The sequence below is a fragment of the Myotis myotis genome, unplaced genomic scaffold (genome assembly GCF_014108235.1).
Source record: "Myotis myotis isolate mMyoMyo1 unplaced genomic scaffold, mMyoMyo1.p scaffold_m19_p_9, whole genome shotgun sequence".
Taxonomy (NCBI): domain Eukaryota; kingdom Metazoa; phylum Chordata; class Mammalia; order Chiroptera; family Vespertilionidae; genus Myotis; species Myotis myotis.
Window position 1 is genome coordinate 12,096,385 of NW_023416401.1, and position 20,506 is coordinate 12,116,890.

The 20,506-nt window shown below is 54.9% G+C and overlaps 1 protein-coding gene across 2 annotated transcripts in view; it reads left to right on the forward strand.

Moving 5' to 3' along the window:
- Positions 1-1,852: 1,852 nt before the first annotated feature.
- The window catches only part of ST8SIA5 (ST8 alpha-N-acetyl-neuraminide alpha-2,8-sialyltransferase 5), a 41,771-nt gene continuing 23,117 nt past the window's right edge, over positions 1,853-20,506 (forward strand). The window contains exons 1-2 of one of the 2 annotated variants that reach the window (XM_036323742.1): positions 1,853-1,983; positions 11,777-11,884. In XM_036323742.1, coding sequence (XP_036179635.1) covers positions 1,853-1,983; positions 11,777-11,884 — 239 coding nt within the window. The remainder of the gene's footprint in view (positions 1,984-11,776; positions 11,885-20,506) is intronic. The other variant, XM_036323743.1, reaches the window with a different exon arrangement.

Consider the following 20,506-nt stretch of genomic DNA (forward strand, 5'->3'; position numbering starts at 1 on the left):
CTAGAGCGTTGATCCTTTCCACCGCAAAATGGGCCAGCCAGAGGCTAGGGGGCGCTAATGAACTAATATATGCAAGAGCAAGCACTTTTGATGTGTAAGACACCAAACAAATACCAGGTTTATTGTAATGGGCCATATAAATGTTTATGTCTGTTTTTTTAGTTAAAAACCCTATCTGGCCCGGCCAGCAAGGCTCGGTGGTTGAGCATTGACTTATGAACCAGGAGATCAGTGTTTGATTCCTGGTCAGGGCACATGCCTGGGTTGCGGGCTCCCTCCCCAGTGTGTGTCTTGCAGGAGGCAGCCCACTAATGATTCTCTCTCATCATTGATGTTTCTCTCCCTCTCCTTCTCCCTCTCCCTCTCCCAAGTCAATAAAAATACATATGTTTTTTTAAAAAGAGGAAACGATTAAATGCCAACTCCAGAGCATTGGAGTCTGGGCACTTCTCCACCAAAGTTCTCTTTCTTGATGCTATCAGAGTTGAATCCCTGACCTGACTCTGGAACACCTTCCCTCTCCCCGAGGCTGGAGACCCTCGGAAGGGCGCCCTTAGAATCTTCCAGCCAGGGCTCAGTGGCGACGCCCCGCGGGCACCTGACCCCCAGGCGCGGGGAGGCTGAGTGTCGGGATGACAGGCTGTCGCCTGCGTGGGATGGGATGGGATGGAGGAAAGGGGAGCGCATTCAGGGGTTAGGATTTCTGAAGAGGCACGTCTTGACATTGCATTTGTGTTTATTTTCCCTGGTGTGCACGCTTGAAGTACAAACCTTCCTACTTAGTGACTGACTAAGGCTTTGGGGACTGTGGTACTCGAAGGCGGCCAGCTGCCTGACCTAAGATTTACGAGTGGTTCCAGCGACGAGACAAGGTCCCAGTGTCTCGGTGACAACAAGGTCTTTGATGAACAGCCAGGAGCTGCGGTTGGGAGGGAGAGGAGGCGAGAGCCCCCGAATTGCCTCCTCGCAGGAGTGGGGCGCCGGGGGCCATCAGCATGCAGGAGCCGCGCGCGTGTCCTTGAAGGGCTGCCCGGCTGACCTTGCTCCGCATTCTCCGGAGAAGCCTCCCCGAGCGCGCGAGGCCGAGGCCGCGCGGTGACTCAGTGCCCGGCGCGCCGCATGCAAATGTTCCCCTCCAGCGAGCCCGGCGCCGCAGCTCGGCCTCCCTTTCCTTTCCTGCCCCCTTTTTAATTCTACTCTTCAAACCCGGCCCCCTCCTCCCCCTCTGCACCGCCCAACAGCCCGACTGTCCGGGCGTTCTGTCCTCCACTTCCCATCCGCAGGACCGAAGGCCACCTTAGCGCTCCCTCGCTGCGGGGATCGGGGATCGGGGATCGGGGATCGGGGATCGGGGATCGGGGACCGGGGATCGGACCTGGCCCTTCCGAGCCGGCACCGCGCAGGGTAACCGCGATCCCGCCGACCAGAGGGGGCGGCGCGCGGCGCTCCGAGGCGCACGGGCGGCCGGCCGGTCCCCGCTCCTCATTGGCCGCCACCTCCGCGGGAGGGGCCGTCCTGCGCTTGGGGCACGGGCGCTGCCCCTCGCCGGGAAATCGGCAGATGCCGGGCACTGGCGCGTGGAGGTGAAGGCAGTGGAGGGAAGGCCAGGGCGCAGCCGAGCTCCCTGCAGCCAGCCCTGCCCTGTCCTGCTCTGCCCGCTGCCCCGGCGCTGGCGACGCTTGGTTGCCCCCTATGCCCGCTACGCCAGCCGGAAACTTTGCCCCAAGAAGTCCTCCTCCGCCTGACTGCCTAGTCCGTCTTGTGCCCCCCGCCCCCGGGCCCCCGCGCGTGATTGCGGGGACCCCCGGCGCCTGTGCCTGCCACGCCCCGCCGCGCGCGAGCGGCCGCCAGGATGCGCTACGCGGACCCCTCGGCGAACAGGGATTTGTTGGGGAACCGAACTTTGCTCTTCATCTTCATCTGCGCCTTCGCCTTGGTGACTTTGCTGCAGCAGATCTTATATGGCAGGAACTACATCAAGAGGTGAGAGAGTACGTGGGCGGCTGCTTGTGCGTGGAGCCCGCGGGCGAGCCCGGGTGGCGTCTGCGGCGTCCAACCGGGTGTCCAACCGGGCGTCCGGGGGTGCGTGACCCTGGGGTTTGCGCTTAGCCCTGAGCCCCTCCGCGTTACTAGGTTTTGGCCACGGTGGTGCTCCACAGCGCACCTCTCCTCCCAGCCAGAAGAGAGCGCCTGCCCAGCGCGGGCCCGAGGGGCGCAACAACTTTGTTCTGTTGTAAAAAATGGGGGACCGGTTAGAATTCTGAGTGGCCATGCTGACAATAAATCCATTTGACTGTCCTGAGCGGCCGCAGGGGCCCGATTGGTGTCCCCCAAATCTACAGTGCCATGCCATGCGGTTGGAGGGGAGGCTCCTGGGAGAGGGAGGCTCAAAGCCGAGTGGATTACCTGGCGAGTACTGAACTTGTGGGGACCCTTGGGAGAGAAGCATATCTCCCGCCCCCCCAAGCCCCCCGCAGGAGCGTCGGGTGATAGTGGGCTGGTGTGATGCGACAGGGATAGTGAACTCATAAACCTCTGAATCTACGAAACTCACAGCCTGGTCCCTCTGAGCAGATGGTCCTTTCTCATCCTTACGCCCAAGGTCAGACCTGCCCCGGGAGTTAACTCTTGCTTCGTTGGGGTCTGCTTTTACCCCCCACCCCCTTCTCCGTCTCCCATCCACCAGCAAACTCCATGAAGGGAAAGAGCAGTAGGATTTGTCACTGGGAGACTGGGGCCCAGCCTCGGTTCCTTGCTGGTTCTGCTCTGCCAGCTGAGGAGGAAAGCTTAGGGTTACCTGCCTGGTTTCCGGGCCTGGGAAGAGCGCCGATAGACCAGCCCTCTCAGAACCTCTTTTGCAAAGAGCCCACCACTCCTTTCTGCTGGAGGTTTTCCCTTTGCTGCCAGTGTCTCCCCACTCTCACTGCTCCTCCCCCGGGCTGATAGAAAACGAAATGCCTCTCTCGCTATGTAAACATCCCATTTCTTCCCTAAACTTGCAAATACAACCGTTGTTCTCCTTCATCATTTGTGCCCCCCATTCTGGGCCAAGCCTGGGCGTGGGAGAGTGCGGTTGCTGCGGAGACCCTGGTGCTCAGAGTAGGAAGCCGGCGGCTACCTCCTTCCATGTCCCAGGGCTGGGGATGTGAGGTCCCTTGTCTGGACATTTGCTTCAGACTGCCACTGCTCCGGCCTGCCCCCCGCAGTGTTCTTCCTGGTGGAAGGCGGTGGATGAGCTTGGTGCTGTGGCTTTAAAGGACATTTTCCGAGAATTTCCTGGCTTGTTGGAGCCCATTGGGCCTGCTTCCTCCCCCTAACCATGTCCGTATTCAAGGACAGCGGGGCCCCACATAGCCTGCTGCAGCCCTCCCCTGCTGCACTTGTTCCTCAGCAGGTTGGCTCTGCGTTCCTGCCCCCTGCTGGCACCTACCCAGAACCAGAGGGGCTGCAGGGATCCCTGCTGCCTTATCAAAAGTGGAAGAATATCAGTGACCATGGCAAATGTCAACTCAACCGCTACTGCTTGCTCTGGCAAGCCCTCCCTGGTCCTGAGTGGATGGGCTAGCTGCTCAGGGTTCAGTGGGCATTCCAGTTGTTCTCATCCTCACTCACACAGAGACCCTGGGCCCTTAAGTCTCAGGCACCACCTCCCCTGGCCTTACTCCAGGGACCTGGTTAATCCAACCAAGCAAGCAAAGCTTATATGTGCCTGATTCTGGAAGGGCGCCAGAACGATGTGGTCCTGGTGTTCAGGGGGATTGAATTCTGTTTGGGGAAACAAAATGACCATATGAGACAGCTATGAAGTAAGTGTTAAAATGTCTGAGGAGGGAGGCACCACTGGACTGAAGTAGTCAGGGTAGGCTTCCTGGAGGAGGCGGAACCTGAGTGGGTCTTTGAGGGAAGGATAAGATTGGGGTAGGGCACATCCAGAACTAAAGAAGGAGGCAGCAGAGGTGCAGAGATGTGGCACAGCCTCCTCTCACCTCTCCCATGTGTGGCTCTACCCCAGGGGTGGGCAAACTTTTTGACTCGAGGGCCACAGTGGGTTCTTAAACTGGACCGGAGGGCCGGAACAAAAGCATGGATGGAGTGTTTGTGTGAACTAATATAAATTCAAAGTAAACATCATTACATAAAAGGGTACGGTCTTTTTTTTTTTTTTTTAGTTTTATTCATTTCAAAGGGGCTGGATCCGGCCCGCGGGCCGTAGTTTGCCCAGGGCTGCTCTACCCACACTGCGGCACTTGGCCTCACCATTGGTTAGCACTTCATGGAGCCACCCTGACCCTGAGCCAGGTTCTTTTTCTAACTCCTTAAGTTGGATGCTTATCTCTTTAAGTTCCAGTCTTTATTATTTTCCAATGTAAATTTGTAAGGTTATGCAGTTTCCTCTAAATAGAGAATATAGCCATTCAATTTTGAGATGATGATGATGATGATGATAACAACTCAGAATTATATTGCATTACTACGTGCCAGGTCCTGGTCCAAGTGCTTTGTATATTACCATTCTGTATTCTAACAAGTAGTAGATACTATTACTGCTCTCATTTTATAGGTGAGGAAACTAAGGCACAGTGAGGCTAAGTAATTGTTCAAGGTCATACACATAGTAACTACCAGAAGTACTTTCATTATTTTGAATTTCAAGTATTTTCTAATTTTTATTATTATTTTCACTCATAAGTTTAGAAATGCTCTAAAATTTCCAAATATTTTATTTTTTTACTTATCTTTTTTGTTGTTGTTGTTAATACTCACTCAAGGTTATTTTTCCATTGATCTTTTTTATTTTAGAGTGAGAGTGGAAGGGAGAGGGAAAGACAGAGAGAAACATCGATGTGAGAGAAACACATCGATGTGAGAGAAACACATCGATTGGTTGCCTCCTGCACAAGCCCTGACCAGGGCCCAGGCCTGGGAGGAGCCTGAAACCAAGGTACATGCCCTTGACCAGAATCGAACTCGAGACCCTTTGGTCAGAAGACTGATGCTCTACCACTGAGACAAATTGGCTAGGGCTTTAGTTATCATTTTGAATTTTGACCCAAATGCATTGTTGGACAACATGGTATTTATAATGTTGATCCTTGGAAATTTATTGAGATTTGCTTTGTGGTCTAGTAGGTGGTTGATTTTTATAACTATTTTGTGTGTACTTAAAAAAAGTGTCATTCTTCTGTATCCTTATTGATGTTTTCTGTTTGTTCTGCTCGATCCATCAATTTTGAAAAGATGTGTGATGGAACCTTCCTCTATGATAGTGGATTTATCAGTTTCTCCTATCAGCTTTTACATTATGCAGATTGGAGTGATATTTTTAGATGCATACTAGTTTAGAACTATCATCCTCCTAATGAACTGAATCTTTTATTGCAATATAGTGACTTTATTTCTAGTAGTGCTTTGAGATGTTTTGTCTAATATAATATAGTGAGACCGCTTCCATTGGGTTAGTACTTGTTGTTACAATAATATAATGGCCTTTAAAAGGAAGGCATGAATTATGGGGATTGGCAGATCCCTAAGGCAGCTTCTGGCTTAGAACTCATCTGCTGCTTCTTTCCCTGCCAGATTATTCATCTATTTAGGAAGGCATCGATACTCATTTTAATCGTTATTTCAGTGTTTCAGTGGGGATGGTGCAGAGGGGGTTCCTGGAAAGCAGACCCTCTACCAGAGATGCGAGCAGCATGCTTAGGAAGATGTGTTCTTGAATCTACACCTCAGAAGGGAGACTGAGCCGAGGGAGAAACTGAGCCACGTGTGGTTCCCGCGAAGGCCCTGGCCACCCCACAGGGAGCCCCGCAGCCAGGCCTTCCTGCCTCTGTATTGAGTTTTCAGTCCCTGGATGTGGGCTGCCTCTGGAAGAGGGCGTGACCTTGGCCCAGTTGACTCTCCTCCCCTGAGACGATCCCAGGTTCCCAGAGGGGCCCTCCCTGCACCCCGGCAGGTGAGGAAGGATCCTTCATTCCTGAAGGGGCACCTGCCACCGAGGCGGTTTCCATCTGCCGCGTGGCAGGAAATGGAAGTGGCTCCTCCCCTCCTCCTCCCCAAACACGAGTCTCACTCCTGGGATCAGTCTGGGCCTGGAAGTCTGGGCCTGAGCCCCACTCTTTAAGGAGAGCATCGCTGCTGGCAGCCAGGAGTCGGTCTCAGACCCACATCACGGCTGTCCTGAGGCTGTGCCTTGACCCACCCGGTGTCCCCACTGCCGTGCCTTCCCAGCCGCCTCTCTGCCAGTCCAGTCCTGCTTCTCCTCTGGTTCCCAGCCCACAGTGTCCTTCCGGCTCCGGCTTCCTGGTGCCGTGCTGCCTGGACTCAGCACTTCCCGCCCAGCGCTGCCCTCTTGCTTTCTGTGTGGCTGCACAGGGCCAGGATCCGAGCTGGGCATTTGCCCGCCTTTGCAGAGTAAACTCTCCTGGGCGCTGTCTTCCCCCACCTTCCTCTCCTGCGCCTCCTGGGTGCCCATCTGGGCTGCCTGTGTGCGGCTGGTGCCGGCCTGAGACTTGAGGTTAAGAAACTGGGTCAAGGAAAAGTACAACCTGACTTGGTGCTGTGTCCAAAGTATGTATTCAAAGTGCTGTCCTCAACCAAGCTAATGTCCCCTCACCAGGGACAGAGACTTCGGTCCCACGGCCCAGAGGAAAAGGCACAGCCCTGAAGATGGGGACCAGGGGACAGAGGATGGATGCAGGGGTGGGTCCAGAGGGGTGGTGCTGAGCTGGAAGGAAGGAGGAAGGAGGAAGGAGCTGAGCTGACAGCCACCTGGGGTGTGTCCTATGCTGTCCGAACAACAGTTTTGCTGTTCAGAGCAAGCTTTTACCAAGTACCTACTGCAGGGCTGGCACGAGGGGGAGGCAGCAAGGCACCAAGGGGACAAAACTGAAGGAGGCTCCCTCTTGTGTGCTGACCCTGTCAAGCATGTCAAGTCCGGGGCCGGCAGGCCGCATGTTTGACATGCTTGCACTTGCACGAGTCTGAGATGGGGCCGCCCTCATTTGTGCCCTGGGAGTCTTGCTTGCTCACTCTAGTCCTGACCCGGGCCTGCTGTGTGTCCAGCCTGCACCAGTGGTAGGTAGTAGCTTCCTGTCCCTTCCCCAGTGTCCCCCAGGGACACAGTGCTGTCCTCTCACTCTATTCTTTGCCCATTTCTTTCTAATCTTTTTCTTTTTGCCATTTGTACTTTCTGGAAATGTTTACCTCTTAGAGGACCTGGCTTCTCCTCTTTGACTTATCCAGGCCCGTTCACTTCTCATCTAATAATCTCTCACCCAGTCATTCTCTAATATAGCCCTTAATCCTATGTGTAGGGACCCCCTCCCCCTACCACACACACACACACATACAGGTGATGGATTCATCAGGTAATAACATTAATTATTAACATTCACTAAGAGATTATGAGCCAGGCTCTGACCTAAGCAGATAATCCTGAATGAGGATTATTTCATTTAATCCTCACCATGACCCTGTTAAACAGATATGATCATCCTCATTTAATACTTACTCAGAGAGGGTGAGTAACTTGTATAAGGTCACATAGCTTGTAAGACCCTTGTAAGAGATGTTGTATTCATCCCTGAATGCCCAGGACCTAGCCCAGTGCCTGACATGAATTGTTGAATGAATGGATGCATACAAATGGAGTCCCAAAGCTTTTTTCTAACCATCAAGGAGCATTCAGCTTTGTGTCCGGGAAGAGGGAATGCTACTGAAGAATTATTAGGTATGATTCATGTCTTTGAGGAACTTCCAGAACACTAAAAGAGACAAATATGAAAAATATGTAAGACAGTTCAAATACATTCATAATTGTGTGGCGTAGACTGTAAATCTTGTAGGTTTCAGAGGAGACAGTAATCAGGGTGGTGAGTAGCCAGGTAACATCACAGTTCGGGGCCCGAGCGCCAGGGGAGAGCAGGAAGGCTGGTGTGTGCGCCTCCTTGAAAGGGATGTTGACTAACTATTTAACAAAGAGTAGCTGGAAGGGGCCTGGCATTAGTGGATGGTCTGGGTGCCCACGCATGTGGCTCTGGCCCCCAGGGCAGGCACTGTAGGTCTGGGATGTCAGGCCAGGGGGCAGGACTGTTTGGAGGTTGGCCTGGGGAGAGGGGCCCAGGTTCCTCTGGGTGCAAAGGCAGGGGGTGGTGAGGTGGTCCCAGAGCAGTGCCTGGAGCTTGTCCAGTTTCTCTCTCTGGACCCTTCCCATGGCTGTGTGCCCCCGTGTGCACCCTCCCTGCCCCACCCTGACACTGCCAGCTCTGGACTCCCCCCGGGCCCTGCCCCAGCCACTTACTCGTAGCCACAGGCCTTAGAACGGGAGGCTTCCTCTGCTCACCAGCACCCTGGTCGCAGGCCGGGGTCTCTCAAAGAAGCCAGCCCTCTGCTGCCTGTAGACCCGCCCTCTACAGGGCCTGCCACTTGCTCTGGCCCCCCCCCCCCTTTCCCCTCTGGAGATGGAGAGCGTGGGGACCAGCCTGCGGAGTAGCCCGTTCCTCTTCTCCCTCAGGAGGCCCTCACTCAGCACCCTCTCTGTTGCCCAAATGAAGGGCCCCATAGGCGAACCCTGGGGATGATCCCACTTCCCTTTCCCCCTGAGGTTCTGGGGGGGGGGGGTGCAGAATGTTAGCATCTGATGCTTCACAGGGAAATCGTGAGTCACCAGTGAGTCAGGAGCCAGGACGGGCAGGGACACGTGGAACTGGTCATTGATCCCATTCATCCCGTTGAGAAGGTGTCCCAGCTGGCGGGCCTTTCCGCTCTGACCTGGGTGGGCAGGTCCCAGCACCTTCTCTGCGAGGTGTCCCCTGACCACCCACCACCCCTTATGTGGCTTGGGGAGGGCAGAGCACTGTGGGAGGCGGAGGAGAGCAATCTGGGCGCCCCAGGAAGGGCCCAGCACTAGACTCCCGGGTGGTCCTCAGCAGATGGGGCCCACCTCCCTCCTAGATGGCTTTGAGGGGCCACAGGAAGGGGCACTGCTTCTCTGAACTGATGCCACATCACCTGCCAGCTGCCCCTGACTCACGCAGCCCAGCTGCTCGCAGCACCTTGCCAGCCCCAGGGCCATTGGAACAGATGATCCTCCTCCGGGGCGTTCTTCCCCAGGATCCGCCTGCTCCCGCATCACCCATCGCCCACTTCGTGTCCTGCTCGGACGCACTTCTCAGGAAGAAGCCCACCCCATGTGGGGTAGCACCCCTACTCCCCCCAAACACCTGTCCCCCCGCCCCCCTTTCCTTTTTCCCACAGCATTTCCGCCATCTGACCCATGACACACCGTGTCGCCTCTTAGTTTACAATTGCTACGTCTGCCTCCCTCTAGTAGAAATTGAGCGTCACAGGGGGGCAGGGCTCTTGTTAGTTTGCTCACTGTTGAACCCCAGCACCCAGCCTGGCATGGCTGTGCGATAAGTTTAGAATAAGACAACAAGATAAATATTTGATATGTATACATATATAATAAAATAAAAATAGCACGGATGGATAAAGGCAAGATATCTTCCGGAGGCTGTGAGGTACAATGCAAGTGATTTGCTGATTAATAATAGAAGCGTGTTTATGCATTTCATTTCGCAAGCTCGGTTTGAAAGAAATGGCTCATTGCCTCATTTTCTTTTGATTAAGAAAAGGACTAAACCTTAGCCACCAGCTGGTGGAAAATTTAGTTCGTCGTTATTGAGGAGCCCTCCCTCCACCTCACCCCCCTCAGGGTCATGTGAAGGTCATGGAGGCTCCTAAGGAACAAAGATTGTGGGGGGACTCCTCAGGCCACCCCAGCCTCAGCCAATCTGCTCACTGCTCTCTGGGAGCTTCTAGAGCCCTGGGTCTAGCCACCTGAGGTCCAGAAGCATTAGTCACTCTGGGTCCTGCTGTCCATTTAAGGGGACCTAGGGGAGGAACCCCAAGCCACCATAGCAGAGGAGCTTCCTGGGCCTGAGGAACTTTCTGCTCAGCTGTGGTTTCACCACGTCCACCCAGCCCTCCACCCAGCCCTCCCCAGGCTCGAAGGCCCTCCTGCTGCCCTTTAGAACGGCCTAGCAGGGCTTCTTTCAGCCCCAACAGCCCACATGGCCCTAAAGTAAGAGGGGTAATGAAGCTAAGCTCCCTTCTTGGACCAGGGGAGAGAGAATACAAACGAGTAATGCAATAGGTTATCCCCCCAGGAAAGGTAAGTACTGATGTTTTGTGAATGATTTTCTTCTTTTATTATTATTTTTTTCAAATAGAGCCAAACTCAAGGTTATCCTTGTAATCATAGCAGCTCAGTCATTTGCATCTCTATTGTATGCTTTGTGGAGCAGGAGGGAACGGGGTGGTGCAGGCAGAGCTCCTGAAGGCGCCCACCTGGGCTCCCTCTGTGGGGGCCTTTTGCAAAGGTGGGCACGTCTGGTGCATGAGGCGGCAGCTGAAGTCACTGACCCAGCCGCCAAGCTGGGAGACACCAAGGGGTGCTGGGTGTAGCTGACTCCTGGGACGAGAGCCAGAACTTTCCTAGCCAAAGAGCTGAACTGGGAGTCAGGACTCCTGGGTCCCAGGCCCCGAGCTGGCTGAGAGGCCACTTCCCACTGTCTGCCTCAGTTTCCTCATCTGTGATGGGTGAGGCACACTTTGTCTCCCTCTTTGGACGAAGGCCAGGATCCAGCAAGGTGATATAAGGAGGGGGCCGGTCGCCCATGGGGGTCCCAGGCTGCTAGGAGTATTTGGTCTGCAGTGTGTTGCAAGCTTGAATGAGTGGATCAGCATTGAACATTTGGGGTCGTAAAGTCTGAATTTCTAGCATCTTTTGGGAAACTGAGCACAGTGCCATTTTGTTGGTGTGTGTGTGTGTGTGTGTGTGTGTGTGTGTGTGTGTGTGGCGCTATCTTCCCACCTTCCCAAATGGCAGCAGGGCACTGCCGCTCAGGCACCTGGCAGGCAGGACGCACACCCTGGCTTCCCCAGCTTCATTCATTCCCCTTCTGTTCTCCAGAGGCCTGACTCCGCTCCCTGGTGGAAGTGAAGCACTTTGTGGGAACATAAATATTAACGTCTGGTTGGATTGTTATGGGATGTGTTAGCCAGGGTGTGTCACAGTCCCGATGGTCCAAGGAGAGTTGTGAAGGGAAAGGGAGGGCACCACGGAACCACCCCCGGCTTCCTGAGCTGTGCGAGGGGAATAGACTTGCTTCTGGTGGACAGTTAGGGCTCCCCACCTGCTTGTCATCTCCCCCAGTGTTGTCCCTAGCCCCTTTCCATCCCTGGCTCCAAGCGCAGGTCCCTATTTATCCCTTTGCTATCATTTCAGCCAGGTTTGGGGAGGGAGCAGAAAGGACCTTGTGTTTTGAGTCCAGTGTCTTAACCTAGGAGGCGTGTCCTGCATTGGAAACCCAGGTGTCACTAAAAGCTTTGCAAGTGTGTCTGGCCTCTGAGGACAGTGTGGCGATCAGGGGCTCTTGTGTAGGTCTCTAGAGGCGGGAACTGAGGGACACACCACTTGGGAGGCAGGAGGGCACCGTGACCTGGACCTGGCTGAGCGTCAGTTTCCCTGTGTGTGCAATGGGAAACCTCAGCTCTGCCGGCAAAGGTGCGATGAGGGGACGCAGTCGAGCAGAGACCCCTGTAAAGGTTTATTATCGTCGTCCCCGCGGTTGGACATCACCCTCGTCCCCACTGAGTGTGTGATCGAGGCGATGTGCCATTGGGCACACGGCAGCCCGTGGCTCTCTCTGGTAGACAGGCTTAACCCAGCACCTGAGCGTGAGTACCGACTGCCTCGTTCTCTTGCCAGAGGCCTCCAGTTTGGTTGGCAGAGTGGCGACCAGCTGGACAATTGGACGGGGCTCTTTAATGCCACGGACGACCCAGAGTCACCCGGCGGCAGTGACTCCAGCTCCAGGTACAGACCCGGGCGAATAACCAGGGAGGGGGAAGCCTGTCGGGGTGACCCTGCAGCCCCCACCCCATGGCTCACCCCCAGAGCGGCCCTCGGGGAAGAAGCCAGCTTGGCGCAGTGGCTCAAAGCTCACTGCATCTTGGGATCCTGACTTGTGTCCTTTGACATGAGGGGTGAGGCCTAGGACCCAACCAAACCAAGTAGGGACTCACTGGCCCCCTTCTGCTGGGGGTGGGCTGGGGAGGCAGCCTGGGTTGCAAGCCTCCATTTGAGGTGGGGCCTCAGTCCATAGCTGCTGCAAGGATTTTGAGTATCAGCCTGCAAGTGTGTCCAGGTGTGTGGGGGTGGCAGCAGGGGTGGGTGGCAGCTGGGCTCCCTGCTCCTCTGCAGTCCCACTGTGAAGGCGGTTCCGACGGCTCCACCCACCCGTGAGGGTGACCCTGGCTGGGGAAGGACGTTGCCATCAAGACTGCAACTGAGATTTGACATTCACACCATCACGGGGTTATTTCTTCTCGATCTGCTGTGGTGTTTGGAGCTAAAATCAGTGATTCAGGGCAGTCTGCATGCTCAGCAGTGGGAGTTCAGTAATTATTTGTTGAATGAGAGAAAACAGAATATTCTCAGGCTGGATGCACGCTCTGCCTGGAGCTGGGTGTGGCTGGAACCTGCCAGCCGAGGGTTTCCAGGGACTGATTAAATTGTTTTGTTCCTTCATTTTTGCATCTCTAAGACTGGCTGACTCTCAGTCTGTTTCCTTGGGAAAGAGGCCTGAGTGTCTGCTGCTGTTAATACTGACACCAAAACATTAAACCGCCCCTGCAGAGAAGTAGTATGTTCTTCAGGGACCCCCAGTATGGACGATTTTGTCCAGTGCTTTGGAAAATAAAAGATATGGCTGTAATATAAACACTCAGTCGGGGAGGTGTCCACAGACAGGCCTGCAGGCTGTGAACTGGGATCAGGGCCTCTCAGGAGCTCAGTTCTTTCTGCAGGTGTATGCTGGGAGCTCTGGCCCCTGGGATGTCACCAGCGAGAGTGAGGAGTCTAGAGTTGTCCCTTCCAAATGTTGAGGCTCCCATGTCGGCCCTTCGCTGTGAGACCTGCCCATGCAGATAGGGGGGTGGTCTCGGCATGTCAGCAGGTGTTTGCCTGCCAGGGAAGGTTCAGAGCTCATGGAGAGGTTTCTGTGGAAAGAGGTTTCTGTGGAAAGTGCTAATCCACTGAGCAAGATGGGACTGGCTCCTGGGGGCCGGTTTGGGCAGCCGCCCTGAGACCATTGCACAAGGGCCGTTTCCAGCTTTTCCCCCTGTTAGCGTCTGCCACCTGCACCTTGCCCCCCATCCAAGTCCTGTCCTCCCTCCAGTTTCTGCCTCCTGCCCCACCTCCTCCCTGAAGCCTTCCCTGATAGCCCCTTTAACTCGACGTTCTGTGTGATGTGTGTGCGCAGAGGGCTATTTCTATCATTGCCCACACGGAGAACTCTCTGCCAGTTTGCATAAACTCTTTTGCATTTGCTCAGGCATCCCTCTAACCCCACGGAGCCCCCCCGCCCCGGAGAGCCGGGCCGGACCCTGTGCACGCAGGGTCTTGTGGGCCCTCTAACTTCAGACCAGCCCACAAGTGGCCTCGCTGGCTGGCCTCATCGGCCGCTTCTCCCAGGCTCTGCACAGCCTGAGGCACCCTGCCTTGGGGTAGGATGGCAGGGGGCGGTGTGCAAAGGCAGCTTCAGGGGCACTTCCCTCTGGGTTCTGGAGCAGAGCTGGCCACGCTGCCACTCACCTAAGCTGCCTACTCCTGGGCAGCATTCTCCCTGTGCAGCTGGGCTTCAAGTTGGGGTCCGGGGCTTCCCAGTGGGAGGGTAGCCGGCCACAGGAGGAAAGAGCAGGCCCCAAGCTGAGGGTTGAGTACTTGGGCCGGAGTCCTCTCGGCTGAGATCCATCTGTGTGTGTGTCTAGCGTGCACTGCACAATATGGGGTTTGGAGCAGTCGTATTTCAGAGCAGGAAGGAGGTGGATGGACTTCAGTTCAGCGCTTCATTATGCTGTGTTGAATTGTTCCCTAATTGTTTCAAGACTGTATATAATGAGGCGATAAGCCGTGTGGGCCAGATGGCGAGGGCTCCAAGGGCTCAGAGTGGAAGTCGGAGGCGCTTCTGCGGAGGGGTGAGACTTGGCTTGGACCTCCACAGGCGATGCCCGTGGCCAAGCACTACTGGGGGCTGTGTGCCAGGCATCTTACTGCCTTTAATCCTCACCCTCAAACCCTTAGGGTGGCTGCTGTCATTGCCCCCTTTACAGATGAGGAAACTGAGTCGCCACTTCCAGGTGCTGGTGGAGGAGCTGGAACTCACCCCGTCCAGTGTGACTCTGGGGCCCCAGCACTGACGGGCCATGCTGGGTAGAGGGATCCTCCCTCCTGGGCTGCGGGCAGGTCACGCAGGGTTGGGTGGCTCTCCTGAGCTTTCTTCCCAAGTCCTCCATGCTGTATAGTCCTGTCCTCACACACACACACACCAACAGGCTGGTAGACTGCAATAAATGCCATAGTGACTCAGGTAGGTAATTATGTACATATTCCCTTCCTATAATGACTGTTGTCCTTAGCGCTACAGGCAAGGTGATCTGTAGGGTTTCCCGTCTCCCCTCTCCTCTTTCCCACTTTTATCTTCTGTGTGTCACCCTCTACCCCCGTCCCTGTGCTTAGCATTTCCTGATTATTACCCCCAAAACGCTCCTGGGATTTCTGCCTTTCAAAGAGGCGCCCTCAGTGGCAAGGTCACCCCAAAGGAAAGAACCATGCATCGTGGACTTCCAGATGTGGTGACAGCTGTGGGGGGCCAGGCAGCAGACGGCCTGCACGCCCGCACCGTGGTGCAGCCTGGCTTAGCCTAAGCCTTTCTGGTCAATTTCACTTCTGCGGAAGGACAAAAATAAATACATAAATAAAGGGACAGCGCTCCTGGGCTCCATCCAGCTGGGAAGGATTCGGAGGCTCGGGTTTGGCAGAGTGTTCTGGGCTGGGTGCTGGAAAAACCAGACAAAGTTGGCACAGTTTCCCCTTCCCTCCCGGGCTCCTAGCGTGGGCCTCAGGGGCTGAGACAGGGAGGAGGCTGACTGTGCGGGCAGGGATGTGGGCGCCCTGACACAGGGAGGAGGCTGACTGTGCGGGCAGGGATGTGGGCGCCCTGACACAGGGAGGAGGCTGACTGTGCGGGCAGGGATGTGGGCGCCCTGACACAGGGAGGAGGCTGACTGTGCGGGCAGGGATGTGGGCGCCCTGACACAGGGAGGAGGCTGACTGTGCGGGCAGGGCTGTGGGCGCCCTGACACAGGGAGGAGGCTGACTGTGCGGGCAGGGCTGTGGGCGCCCTGACACAGGGAGGAGGCTGACTGTGCGGGCAGGGCTGTGGGCGCCCTGACACAGGGAGGAGGCTGACTGTGCGGGCAGGGCTGTGGGAGCCCTGACACAGGGAGGAGGCTGACTGTGCGGGCAGGGCTGTGGGCGCCCTGACACAGGGAGGAGGCTGACTGTGCGGGCAGGGCTGTGGGCGCCCTGACACAGGGAGGAGGCTGACTGTGCGGGCAGGGCTGTGGGCGCCCTGACACAGGGAGGAGGCTGACTGTGCGGGCAGGGATGTGGGTGCCCTGACACAGGGAGGAGGCTGACTGTGCGGGCAGGGCTGTGGGTGCCCTGACACAGGGAGGAGGCTGACTGTGCGGGCAGGGCTGTGGGTGCCCTGACACACGGAGGAGTCTGGGTAGGAGATGCTGCCTCTTGGGGCTCTGTTTCCAGATCAGAAGATGATGGGTGCCTGTCAGGGCCTCCCCACTTCCTCCCCCAACATCAGCTCCCCAAACCGTCTGTTACCCCCTTCAACAGCCATCATCCAATCTCCCTCCTCTCCTCTTCACGGCTCCCATGCTCCTGGCCTCCCTGACCATCTGTGAGAATTTTATACCAGTCACTTAGAGAAGGCAGAGGCCACAGAATGGAGTAAGAATGTAAAGAAATGGAGATGGAAAGAAAAAGGGTCGGGGTCGGGCTGGGAGGAGCAAGCACCCACCCCATAACCAGCTTAGGGGGCTCAGAAAGTAAGGCACCCAGGGCTGTCCCCGTCTCCCACTCCATGTGGCCGTGTGCAGCCCGCAGTCCGCAGCCCGCAGCCCGCAGCCCGCAGCCCGCACCCCCTTCATCAACGCCACACGGGAGGGTGGGGAAGGCTGCTCAAGGCTGGCCTCTGCTCTGTAGCAACTGGGAAGACACAGTGAGGAAGAGGATTCCAGACAGACACTAATCAGGGAGAAAGAAGACCAGGTCAGGTCCCTGGCCCTGCATGGAGAAGAGGCCTGAAGTGAGCGATGAACTAGGAAGAGGCCACTGGGCTCGGCTGGTGTGGCTCAGTGGTTAAGCATCAAACTATGACCCAGGAGGTTACAGTTCGATTCCCGGTCTGGGCACATGCCTGGGTTGCGGGCTCGATTCTTAGTGTGGGGCATGCAGGAGGCAGCCGATCAATGATTCTCTCTCATCATTGATATTTCTAGCTCTCTCTCTCCCTCTCCCTTCCTCTCTGAAATCAATACAAATATACTTTTTTTTAAAAAAAGAAAGAAAAGAGGCCCCTGGGATATAGCTCTCGGCTTGGGCGCCTGGGGCACGGTGGGGGAGCCCCAGGAGCAGTAGGACGATGTGCATGAGGAAGGTGACCAAATTGACTTTCGACACCTGGAGGCCCATGGCCGGTGAGCTGAATTTTACAAGGGGAGCTTGTCAGGGCTCCCTGATCTGGGCCCAAAATAAGGCCCCCAGATATGTGCTCTTGCAGGAATGTGCTGGACACGTGACTTGAGGCCCTGCAGAACTGCTGGTTGGGGTAGGGAGAAGTTTCGCAGTGGGCTATGCCCTGACCCCTAGCTCCCACCCCAGGCCAGGGATGGCACTTCAGCGGGGCCCCTGCTGGGAGCAGATCAGTCACAAGACTAACACGGGTTGCACTCAGAACATCAGGCTCTTTAGCTTTCAGTTCTCACATCTCCAAATAGCTCAGGGACCCCTGTGGACAGATGAGGAAACCGTGGCTCAGACAGGGCCATGGTCCAGGCAGGGGGCCGAGCCAGGTCTCTCCACCAGTGGGAGCTGTGACCTGCCGTTGTCAACAGCCAAGCCTTCGTGCCTGTCTCTGCACCCGTGTGGGAAGACACGCAGTCCTTTGTGTTGTCAGGCTGTAGTTTTCAGACTGATTTCTGTGTGTTTGCTCTGACGGGAGGTGTGCTGTCTGGAACCGGCAGCTGTTCTGGCTCTAGAAATAGCACAGAGCTCACCGAAGGGGGCTGTGGGCTTTGGGGGGGGAGGGAGGGGGCCGCTTACTGAGAAAACCCCAGTGACCTGGCCGTGGCTTATCAGAGTCAGAACTTGGGTTCTGGGCTCTTGGAAGCCTGGGGTTCCCTTTCTAGTGCCACCAATTACTAACCCAATGCCTGTGGGCAAGTTACTTTACCCCTTGCAGTCTGAGTCTTGGGTATAAAATGGGGAAATAATGCCTGCCTCGTAGGGCAGTTAGGAGGGTTAAACAAGACAAAATTAGAGTCTAGCATCAGATTGCCACATACAGATTTGCAGGTGGGCCCTGTGCAAAAACACCAGCCAAGGGGGCAGGTGCAGCTGAAACCCCCCTCGCCCTCACGTGATAAGCCGTGTGCCTGGCATGAGGCTTAATTCACCAGGAGAAAAAGGTGCTTTTTCCTAATTTGTAGAGGTGCCATGCCCACGCGGGTTTCCCACCCAGTGTGGAACAAACAAACGACTCTGTCGTTCCTGGAGACTCTGCCCCAGGCTGACAGGGCCTGGGGTGTAGACTCCTGAGCTGGGGCCACTGGCCTGCTCCAGGGGCTGGAGGAGGCCTAACAGGAGTGCTCTTGCTCAGCACAGCCACCTTCTCTGGGCTTTTGTTCCCTGAAGGTCAGCATCTGGGGAGGAAGGGAGTGTTAGATAGGAAGTTGAATTCAGGGGCCTCATCCTGTAGCAGCCAGTAGTTGCTGGGCTCAAAGTACTGTGGCCCCCAAGGAAGACCCCATGGTCCTGAGGAAGCTCTGGAGGGGGGATCAGGCCAACAGGGGAGCCTGTGGGACAGGCTCGTGGGGAAAGGCGGGCAGACTATCTGCATACCAGGCCCTGGGCCTGCTGACATGAGGCCTCCTCAGCCTGTAAAGCTGGAGCCCAAGTCTGGATGGGAGGAGGGGAAATCATGTTGGGACCACCAAGCTCCCTCTGCCCTTGGCCTTCTGCATTTGTCCCCTCACTTAGTGGGGACCCCCAGTGGCTAGCCAGGCAGGCAGGCCTGTCCAGCCTTGCCCGCCACAGTCCCGAGGGCACAGAGACAGGGAGCAGGACGGATGCAGCCTGGCACCAGCCTCAGACTTGGCTGCCGGAAGCCAAGTGGCATCTGAGACGAGCTGGGCTCCTGATCTGGCGGGCGGGAACTATTTATACCAGTGAGGTGCCCGAATAGGATGCCAGGGTCCCCTCCCCTTCGAGCTGCATAGAGATCGTCTTTCCTGAATTGAAAGAAGAGACAGTGACAGACTCACCTTGAGAGGCTAATGGCGTTAAGAAGGTTGGAGAAACTGCTTCTCCCAGTCTCCTAGCAGGTTAAGAGGAAGCTAGAACAATTTCAAGGGACATCTAGGACTTAAAAGGGCATTTACTAGTGATTCCCAATAATAAATGAGTCATAACTCCATTACAGGAAAGTCTTTTTTTAAATTTTTTTTAAAAATATATTTTTTATTGATTTCAGAGAGAAAGGGAGAGGGAGAGAGAGATAGAAGCATCAATGATGAGAGAGAATCATTGATCGGCTGCCTCCTGCATGCCCCCTATGGGGGACCGAGCCCGCAGCCCATGTGCACATGACTGGAATCAAACCTGGGACCTGCAGGCTAATGCTCTATCCACTGAACTAAACCAGCCAGGGCCAGAAAAGTATTTTTTAAAACCACTCAAAGAAACCCACTATTAATGTTTTGTTACAGCTCCCCCCTTTCCACATGCATTCACATATGTATATGTAATTCTTCTTATAAAACCACAGTTTTATAACTTGCATTTCCCACTCAATGTTATCATGTGAGCCTCTTCCTATGTCATTACACCAAAAAATGGAAGCCTCATTTTTGATGTCTGCATGATGGGCTATATCCAGACCAAACAGGGGTTTCCACGGCCCCTCCAGAATGCAGTCCGTGGGCATCTGTCAGAAGCACACTAGAGGTGATTAGTGTGGCCGTGCTTCTGGCAATTTTACTTCCTCAGGTCAGTCGTCTTTAGAGACGGATGGAGCAGTAGAGCTCCCTTCCCCCAAAGGAAAGCCCAGGTAGGATGGAGAAGGAAGCAAGGCCTATTAGTTCTATTTTTTAGATGGGAACGCTGGAGGCTCTAGACCCAGCCGTTGGAGCAGTTTTGATTTTGACTTAGGTACCACCGGAGTGTCTTCAGGCACCTGGGATAGATAGTAGCCCTGAGTGTGAGAGAAGTGGGTGGGGGTAGGGTATGAGCTCAGTGTTGGTGGGTGTGCATGTGAAAGGTGTGTTCACAGGTTAAGGGGAAGCTTGAGTCAGTCCTTTATTATCTCAAGGAACCTCTAGGCAAGCCCTGGGAGGGGCAGTCTCCCCAGAGCAGCATGTCCCGACGTCAAAGCATCAGAAACACAGTTGTGTGACTGGAATCTGCGGCAGAGATGGGTGATCAAGGACATCCCCACATCCATGCAGAGCTCAGTGTGGGCTTTATTCACAGGGTGCAGGAGAGAGGGTTACTAATAGCAGCAGACGGTGGAGAAACTTCCTGAGTTATTCATCTCTGACTCAGCTCTGCCACCAACCAGCTGAGGGACTGTAAGCAAGTGTCTGACTCTCTCCCTGGGCATCCACTCTCAGTTCTTGCCCTTTAATTGCAGGAAAAGAGGGAAAAGGGAGTGAATATTTATTGGGTACTTCCTGTGTTCCTGGCATTTGCTACTATTTTCTCTGAAATTATCATCAATATCTTGTCTAAACCCTGTTACATATGTGCTACACTTAAAAAAAATTTTTTTTATTCCTTTCAGAGAGGAAGGGTGAGGGAGAGAGAGAGAGAGAAACATCAATGATGAGAGAGACTCATTTGATCAGCTGCCTCCTGTATGCCCTATACTTGGGACTGAGCCCGCAACTCAGGCATGTGCCCTGACTGGGAATTGAACCGTGACCTCCTGGTTCATAGGTTGACCATTTGGGATCATTGTCTAGTTTCTTATGAATGATGTTGGGGATTCAGGAGAAAAGGAGGCTCAATGGAGGCTGATGGAGGTAAGGCAAGGATGGTCTCATGGAGGCAATGGAGGGGCTAGCTGATCGAGGGAGGGGGCTGCTTGGTTTAAATTCCTCCTGTGTGTGGACCATTAATTCATAGTATCGATCTGCCTTGATTAGTGAGTGGGAAATTCTGGGGAAGCTTGGTGTCGAATTTTAGTGCTGGATGGGCCTTTAGATATCACCTAGTTCAAACAGATTGCTTTAAGGAGGAGAAAGCAGAGGCCCAGAGAGGGGAAGTGATTTACCCAAAGTCACACAGCTGGTTTAGAGG